Below are 8,911 nucleotides of genomic sequence, written 5' to 3'. Positions count from 1 at the left end.
CATCTTCAGGAAGTTGATTTTATAGTTCTTCATTGCAGCTTTCACCAAAAAGTCAAAATCCATAATTTATTCATAATGATTATGAAAACAAATATCTTTGAAAGTAATCTAGTTGAAGTTTATAAAACAACTTACCAATTTTTCTGCCACAATGTTGCCTGAGGGACTTCCATTAGCATGAAATTCAACTCGTGATGGAGGTCTCCCTTTTTCTTTTATCTAATACGTAATTGGTTAAAAGTTTGTAGATTCTAATGCATGTAGAATTATAAGATTAATAAGATAAATTACCAATTTTGGTTGTACTTGAGCGAAAGATCTTCTTCCAGTTGTCTGATTCATTATCTTTTGGTTCCAAGCAATCTTATTTTTTTCACTTCTCCCTTGATACATTAAATTCAACTTGGTACACAAGACAAAAGTCTACATGAACATTTTTCTAAACATATAAAATATTGTATACCTTTGATTTTTCTGAGTTCCACTGAGCAACTAGTTTCACATATTGTTCTACAAAAGTTCTTTTATCTCTTTCTTGCAGAAGAAATTGCTTTGGCAACTCAGGATCATAATAATTATTTTTTAGTTTCGCCTTCCAGTTTCTCCTGTTTTTTGCTATTGAACGTAGCATCCAACTTTCTGTTCCAGGAGAAAGGTCGTACTTTTCCTACAAAGGCATTTAGACAATTTACCCTCATAGTAAAAAATTATTTAATAATAAAATTACTCAATAGCATTTCAATTACCTTTATAACATCTACCATTATTTTTTTTTACTATCCAGGGGCATTTTATGCCCATCTTCCACGTCAATCGGACAAAATTTACCATTTCTTACCAGAGTACCCAAAAAATCGGTAAATTTGTTTCTTCTTGATCCAATAGGACGTCCCATATCATCACATCAAATCTTAATATGTGGCAGTGTGCTAGATCTACCCCAAATTTCTTTCATAAATGTAGGGCCTCTAGTTTTCTTCTCAGCGTCAAGAGATTCACTTTCGCTATCTACATCTAGATGCAAAAAGGAGAAATAAATGATTGAATAAATAAAGTGAAATGAGTTATTACATTTTTCGTATAAATTACCTTGATCAGATTCTTCGTCCATAAATCATTTTTAACATGTGGGTTTTTGGTGAATGTGATCCTAGAAGTCAAATCTATATGTTTCTATTTGGATAAATAAAAGATGAAGTAAGTATTATAACAAGTTATATCTAAATGTAATCATTGGAACTAAAAAACTATAATTTCATGTCTTTCTATATCTTAATTTTTAGGATGTTACCTTGTAATTCAATGTCTTTTGATTTGAAGCTTCATCTATTTGGTTTCTTGATGCACCTTGTATGCTTTGACAATCTGCACAAGCATTATTTCAACAAAATATGTGTAAATTGAGTTTATAATTATAATAAAAAAATGACCTTTTCCACTAGTTACCACGTTCTCAAGTTCTCTTGTATGATAGGCTTGAATAAAATATACAACATGTAAAAGAAAAGGTCAAATAAGAGTTATACACAAGACACGACTTATTTTTTATGTATAAATAAGATGCTACCTCTTTCTTTTGAATTTCGAGTTGTGTGATCGTCAATCAAAATCAGTGGTTGAGTATTTGTCTCATCTTGAAGTTGAAAATGAGGTTTTCCAACATTTTTATTTTTAAGGGTCATTCCTATCAAAAGCAAGTTATATAAGACAAATAAAGCATTAATAAGCATTATACTGAATTGTATAAAAAATTAATCTTTTGAAATAAAAAATTCTTAAGTTTCATATATTTTTATATCTAATACCTTGTACATCGTTGTGTTGCTGCTTTGAAACTTTATCCATTTGGTTATTTAGCATACCTTGTATGTTTTGACATTCTGCACAAGTATTTATTCCACCAAAATATAAACAAGTTAAGTTTTAATTATAAGCAACAAAGTTCTAACATTTTTCGCTAGCGATCATGTTACCAAGTTCTCTTGCAAGACTGACTTGAACAAAGTACACAACATTCATAAAAATGCAAAAGGTCAAATAAGAGTTATACACAAGCAACAAACAGATCGTTTTTGTGTAAAATGCGATGATACCTCTTTCTTTTGAATTTCGAGTTACATGATTGGCAAATATAATATTTGGTTGTGTATATTCCTCATCTCGAAATTGAAAATAAGATTTTCCAAAAAATTTACTCTTACGAGTCATTCCTATCAAAAGAAAAGGTTAAAAATTACAAATGCTTTTATATAGAATAAATAAAACATGAAGTAAGCATTATACATATCGAAACTTCATCGTTTCAAATTAAATACTATAAGTTTCATATCTTTTTATATTTAGTACCTTGTAAATCATTGTGTTTGTGCTTTGAAACTCCATCCATTTGGTTATTCAACATGCCTTGTATGATTTGAAATTCTACACAAGTTTTGATACCACTAAAATATAAGTAAGTTGAGTTTTTAATTATAAACAATAAAATGCTAACCTTTTCCGCTAGTTGCCATGCTACCGAGTTCTCTTGCAAGACCAACTTGAACAAAGTACGTAAAATTCAGACAAAATCAAAAGGTCCAATAAGAGTAATACAAAAGCAGCAAACAGATCCTTGATGTATAAAGTTACATGCTACCTCTTTTTGAACTTCGAGCTGCGTGATTGGCAATCATAATTCGAGATTGTGTATTTGCCTTATCTTGATGTTGAAAATGAGGTTTTCCAACAGTTTTACCCTTACTAGCCATTCCTATCAAGAGCAAAATCCACAACTTGCAGATAAAAGAGTTAGTTATATCCTTTGATATGATAAATAAAAGATCCATAGTGAAAAATGAAATTGAAATATATATATATATATATATATATATATATATATATATATATATATATATATGTCATATCAAAGGATGCATGAGTCTCCATGACTCCTCGCGATTGCTCCTTATGTTAGCGTCAGATCGCTCATGTATAGATATTTTTATGGCCGAGTGTTCCGAGAGTTTTACGTATATTCTACTCCTTATTTGAATTCTTACCATGCACATCACTAAGTCACGGCTTGATACGAATGATAAGATTCAATATTCTCATATTATCTCGAGTTTGACTCAAGTTTTATAATCATTGAAGTTAAAAAGTTAGCTATGTCAATTCTTTTAATTTCATATCTCTATCCCCCAAGCTAACATAGGTAGTGTGTTTCGAGTTGCAGTGGAGCTCGGTGGGTTGAATTGATCAAGGGATTGAATTTTTGACTAATGATGGCTGTTGTTCGTATATCGTTAGGAGTCAGCTGATAATGATTGTTTTATTGTTAGTATAGAAATTGGCACATGAGATGTGAGGCACTCATATCACATTTACCTCCACTTGGTAAACCAGGACAAGGTAACCTATTGTTTTCAAACACTGGCGGCAGAGAAGTCATAATTACATGCATACATAAATTCTATATTTCTGTGCAAATACATTTGCAATTAACGATGAATACGGTAAAAATATGAAAAAATTTGTACTTAAAGAGTTTATGTCACCTAAGTAATTGAAAGGATCGGTTAAAAGGTGATAAGTGTTTAGAAGAGGGAGGGTTGAATAAACACTCACGGATTATATATATTTTTCGAATATTGGGTCCAGTTTAGTGACAAACTGACACTCGGTAGCTCGTCAGTCGATAACAATCAGTATAACTGAAAAAAATTTGCGGAACTAAACTGATTGAAAGTTAGAATAACTGATAGTAACTGAAATAAAAAGCACACAATTTGTTTCTGGATGTTCGGAAAATAGAATAACTCCTACGTCACCCCTTCTATCACGAAGATAGGATTTTCACTAAAAGACTTTGATCGAATACAAACGTTGTACTGACCCACTTCAGTTTGGACTTAACACTGCCAAAACTAAAACTCTTAGTTCACAAAAAATTTTACAGTGCGTGACTGAATATAACACAACTGAATGAATTTGACAAAGATTTCAAAGTGTTAACAAGCTCGTAAATGTAGCCTTGATTGTTACTGATAAATCTGATAAGAGTGAGCTCTTGATATCTGAATATGATTAATGAGTTTTGCAGAGGAACAGCAAGCTTGAATAGAATAGTTGTTCGTGTTATTTCTTCTCAGCTGCCCTCTTCACCTATTTATATGCTTCCCTCTCAACGGTAATATTAAATGATATTTGAATCCCTATATCTGTTGATTGCCACATCAATATTATCTGACATTCGTACACTGCAATCTCTGAAATGCGGCTTTCCACTACTAGTTGCAGTCTATTGTACTATTTGTCGTTTGTCGTTCTCAACTGATGACGTGTACAACTGAGAGATTAGCTGAAAGATACTTTGCTGGAAAACTCATAACTGATTGTTTCAACTGATCAGTTCCCAACTGATCAGTCAGTTAGATTCTGCTTCAACTGATTATTTTCCAACTGATCAGTTAGACGTAGATAAGATTTAGCTGGTACGCATTAATCTTCATCTAATGACAAATAACAGTTGTAAGATTTTAGCCAGTTAAGCTCGTTTTATTTTGATCAGTTATTCCAATAAGTTTGTTGCTTAGTTTGTCAAATAACTGAAATTTAGATTCCAACAATTTCCCATTTTTTTGTGATTGACAAAACTCAGAATTTAATAAACTGATCAGTTGAAGTAAAAGAATGCTTTGAATCATTGTAGATAAAATAATTTTTCTAGTGTACAGATTCGTACAAAGAAAACAAATAATCTTCAACTAATAACTGACAATAGTTGTCTCTTCAGTTCATCCTCTCTTATTCCTTCATCAATCTAGCTGCTTCCCCCTTTTTTTTCAAGCACATCGACTTTGAGAGATAGAATCATAACATCAACTGCAATATCTTTGACAGCAGTCAATACAGTGGTTTGCAGCAAGTCGATTTTCTTTGAGACAGATGTCTCCGTAGATTCTTCTCGCTTGTTCTTTTTAAGCTCGTCGATCGCAAAGGAGATAGAGGTCACAACTGTTTGAATTGATTTAAGCTTTCCTGAGTTGAATTCACGGGAGAAGTTCAACTTCAGAGAGTGAGAAAGCTGAGTGCTTTGAATCTCCTGTATTTCTTGCATTATCTTTGACATATTGAGATGAATGTCCTGAATTTCTTCAAGTACCAAATCCATGTTTGAGGATGGTTGAGGAGATACTGGTCCAGACGGCCTTGGTTCTTGTTCCTTGGTAGATTGATCAAATATCACCAAAGTCCGGTCAGAAACCTCTGTTTCAGCATGTGTCAGCTCTGGAACATCTTGTATACTGACTTCTTGTTGAATAGGAGGAGAAGAAGATTGATTTGGAGCAGCAGATGGACTGTCTTGCTGATTAAGTTGATGATCTGTGGTAGTTTCAGCTGGAGGTCAGTGACTGATTGTTCTGATTGTTGGTCAACTGAAACTTGTTGCGGTTCGTCAACATGCAACTGAGCCTCGTCAGTGTCAATATTTTCTACATTAGGCTCAACAGGTGAGTGAATGAGCACATCAGTTTGAGCATCTTGTGCAGGAGAGACAAAAATATGAGTATCTGTAGCTCCTTGATCTTCTCAATCATTTGACCCAAATTTTTGGCTCTTATTTGATCAAAGAAATAATTCTTTCTCCCTAGTGCCTGAACAATGGTAGCAGCTTTGACCATTTTGAGAACAGTTGCTTCCAATTTGATGAATGTATTCAGTTTAGACTTCTTTTTCAACTGTTTGGCAATAGTGTGAGTTCTGAAGCTCGTCCAAGCATTATAAACTTTCAGTTTGGATTCAGCAAATGCGTTGATATGTTCCCAGATAAGGTCAATGTGAGTTTGAATTGCATTTGATGGCCTGGGCTCTTCGATCAACTTGCCCTTGCCTTTCTCATCAGAGAGAACGTGCGGAATGTTCAGTCCAGATTGATTAGCGTCCACTCATTCCTGAATTTTGATTCCTTTGGGTCGAGCAGGAGTAAGGATCGTAGGTCGATTGATATTGATCAAAAGAGCTGAAACTCTTGCTGATTCCTTCTTTTTACCAGCTCTAGTGACGACCTTTTTGGATGGATCAGTTGGTGGAGGTAACTGATATTTAGCTGAAACATCAGCTGGAATAGCTTTCAAAGGAATAGCCTGGATAGGCTGTTGAGCGTCTGATTGCTTCAATCTATCAGCTGGGAAAGATGCCAACATTGCTACTGGCTTGGTTTTCTGTGTCCTTTGTTTCTTTGTAATCATCTGAAAAGGTGTTTCTCAGAATTTGATTCACTGACAATGAGTTTTCTCTTGATTGTTTTCAGCTGAGCCAAAGTTCTTCCCTTCTTTACTGACTTGGGAACATCCTGCTGCCTCCCAATCTCCTTTTTGATCTTTACAAACTGATCAGGAGAGATGTCCAGTTTAGTCTTTGGTGGTTGAACATTCTTGGCGTTGAAGACTTTGAATTTTGATGATCTCTCTGAATCATTAGCAACCAGTCCTTTGACTTTCATCAAATAACTTAGCTGTACTGCGAATCCTTTGGACTGCTTTGTGGATTGAAACATATTCTTCAAGATATTGAAGATGGCTTGAAATTTCTCCAAGGTTAGTGCAACAATTGATCATGCCTTTGCCAATAGCCCCTTGGCTACAATATCAGCCAGCAACTGAACTTTGTGCTTCAGTTCCTTCTTTGGATCGGAAACTTTGATTTTCCGTCCATCAGCAGAAAGTAGAGTTTGCATCTCTTTGAAATCAGATGCCTTTACTTCAGCAAGGTTTTGCAGCCCATCAGAAGGCAATAAGAACATTTCTCCAAACGATTCTTCAGAAATGGTCAATAACTGACCATTGACAGTAGTGATGATGCTTCCATCAGAGTTGATGCTCCCATTAGAGTAGAAAACCTGAAGTTCCTTCGGGTAGATCTCCTGTAAAGATTGCCCCAAAAATGTCCTCATCCCAGCTGATTCTAGCTTCAGAATGACGTTCTTGAAATCGGCCTCTCTGACTGATAGAACTGATTCAAAATTGATAGCCATAGCATTCAACATGTGGGCAGGAATCTGATTTGCCATTAGAACTGAATGATTTCCTGCGTAAAAGAAAGCTTTAATTTGCTTTTGCTCTGAGAATTTTAGGTAAGCGTAAGAAAGAAAAACTGAAATGGAGCGGGCAAAGTACTTATGTACGTGACTATTCAAATTATTGAACACGTGTTAGTCCAAGAAATTTTGAATAAAAGACGTGTGTACGTTTGGTAAAAGCGTGTTGAAAATACATGGATTATAAGGGTCCACATTCCAACCTATCATTTGTTGAAAGATAGCATTTAATGCTTTGATAATCAGTCACGTCACTAGATTTGGAATATAAAATGGTTAATTTGTTAACTTATGTGAGAAGATTAGTGAAATAATCAGCTGAACAATCAGTTGTGAAACTATGTCTTTTCAGTTGAAGATTTAATAACTGCTGTCTTTTCAGTTAACCTTTTAAACCAATATTCCCCCTTAATAAATGCATTTAAAAATTTCGAGAATTTAAGCAAGACGAATTAAATAAAATCTTATGCTTAGAAAGTTAATCGTCTGCCGTAATGACTTCGTCCTTTCATCTTCCTTGACCCTGGGCTATAAATAAGAATAGCTCGGTTAGTCTCAATCATAACAGCGAATAACAGTCAAAAGCTATAATGGCAGGTGCAAGTAGCTCGAACACTTCAGATATGGCCGAAGCTTTTATGAACTCAGCTCTGGAGAAAAGAAAAACTGATATGGAAGATGAAGTTTTTAAAAAAATCCTTCGATACTGAGAGGAGCTTCAAGAACTCTAGTTTCTCCAGGAGTGTGGAATGGCTTCCAACCCCAAACTGGTGGCAAAACTGAAGAAATATCGGGAACGCTTGCACGTTGCTGATACGGTGGACATCTTTGAAGATGAATGTGTCTACTAACTAATGTTCCAGAAGGAAAGGAAGATCCTAGAGCATATAGCTGACTCAGATAGCTTCTTTAAGACTTCCACCGTAGTTTTAACCCGTTGGTTGACCAAGTGGAGGTCTTCTGTTGAAGAAGAGTATTTCGATGTACTCCGTGCTTATTTATTTAAATGAATAAAATGATTATCTAGTTTATCTTTGTCTTTTATTTTCGGTCAAGAGTTAATCTCATCAGTTGATAAGTAAATCACGAACTGAACATAATAACTGACAAAAGATTAACTGACATCAGTTGAAATTAAAATGGATAAAAGACGAACTGAATAAACAGTAATTGACAATAGAACTGATAGATGACACAAATTAATTATTAACTGATATAGCAACAGTAAAACTGATTAGGATAAATCGATTAATCCAAGCATATTGCTAAAGTGAGAAAACTTAGTCTCGGGCAATGGTTTGGGGAAGATGTCTGCTGCTTGTTGTTCAGTTGAGACATATTCCAGTCTTATGTCCTTTTTCAAGGCATGATCTCTGATGAAATGATGCCTGACATCTATGTGCTTGGTCCTTGAGTGAAGAACTGGATTGTAGGTAATAGCAATCGTGCTTGTATTATCACAGAATATGAGCGATTCTTCGGCAATAACTCCATAGTCTTTCAGTTGTTGCTGAATCCAGAGCAGTTGAGCACATCAACTTCCAGCAGCAAGATATTCTGCTTCAGTTGTGGAGGTAGCAATGGATGTCTGCTTTTTTCTAAATCAAGAGATCAGTCTGTCTCCTAGAAACTGACATGATCCACTTGTACTTTTTCGATCAAGCTTACATCTTGCATAATCTGCATCTGAATATCCGATTAGATTGACAGAGGAGTTTTTAGAATACCATAACCCAATATTTTGTGTGCCCTTAAGATATTTTAAAATACGTTTGGCAGCTGAAAAATGTGATTACTTAGGGTTTTCCTGAAATCTAGCACATATACAGACAA

At 34.6% G+C, this 8,911-nt stretch overlaps 1 protein-coding gene and 1 long non-coding RNA gene across 7 annotated transcripts; both read right to left on the bottom strand.

Annotated features, from left to right (window-relative positions):
* Positions 1 to 291: 291 nt before the first annotated feature.
* On the bottom strand, positions 292 to 623 carry LOC140829779 (uncharacterized). Its single transcript, XR_012117529.1, has 2 exons — positions 464 to 623; positions 292 to 383 (listed from the first exon to the last, which is right to left on the bottom strand). It is a non-coding gene; the product is annotated as an uncharacterized lncRNA (long non-coding RNA).
* Positions 624 to 797: 174 nt separating this feature from the next.
* On the bottom strand, positions 798 to 2,812 carry LOC140829778 (uncharacterized). Of its 6 annotated transcripts, XR_012117525.1 has the most exons (10): positions 2,636 to 2,801; positions 2,492 to 2,536; positions 2,347 to 2,421; positions 2,094 to 2,210; positions 1,806 to 1,880; positions 1,568 to 1,684; positions 1,431 to 1,475; positions 1,292 to 1,365; positions 1,090 to 1,163; positions 825 to 1,014 (listed from the first exon to the last, which is right to left on the bottom strand). XR_012117525.1 is itself a non-coding variant. In XM_073193068.1 (9 exons), exons 1-8 carry the CDS (start codon positions 2,745 to 2,747, stop codon positions 1,327 to 1,329), a joined length of 615 nt encoding a protein of 204 aa, XP_073049169.1. In that variant the 5' UTR covers positions 2,748 to 2,812; the 3' UTR covers positions 805 to 1,014; positions 1,292 to 1,326. The 6 variants fall into 6 exon arrangements, 3 of the variants coding, with proteins under 3 accessions (XP_073049168.1, XP_073049169.1, XP_073049167.1); XR_012117526.1 differs by lacking the exon at positions 1,431 to 1,475 and having other exon boundaries at positions 798 to 1,014; positions 2,636 to 2,812; XM_073193068.1 differs by lacking the exon at positions 1,090 to 1,163 and having other exon boundaries at positions 805 to 1,014; positions 1,292 to 1,355; positions 2,636 to 2,812.
* Between the last annotated feature and the right edge of the window lie 6,099 nt (positions 2,813 to 8,911).

This window comes from Primulina eburnea, chromosome 4, assembly GCF_022965805.1.
Source record: "Primulina eburnea isolate SZY01 chromosome 4, ASM2296580v1, whole genome shotgun sequence".
Lineage (NCBI taxonomy): Eukaryota > Viridiplantae > Streptophyta > Magnoliopsida > Lamiales > Gesneriaceae > Primulina > Primulina eburnea.
Note: the sequence above shows the minus strand (reverse complement) of the source record. Positions and strands in the feature narration are given on the sequence as shown.

Coding starts and splice junctions, on each gene's coding strand:
- LOC140829778 (XM_073193066.1), bottom strand. CDS start 2,747: ATGGCTAGTAAGGGTAAAACTGTTGGAAAACCTCATTTTCAACATCAA. Junction 2,211..2,346: donor CAAACACAATGATTTACAAG/GTACTAAATATA, acceptor TTCTTTTGATAG/GAATGACTCGTAAGAGTAAA. Junction 1,881..2,093: donor TCGAAATTCAAAAGAAAGAG/GTATCATCGCAT, acceptor ATACTTGTGCAG/AATGTCAAAACATACAAGGT.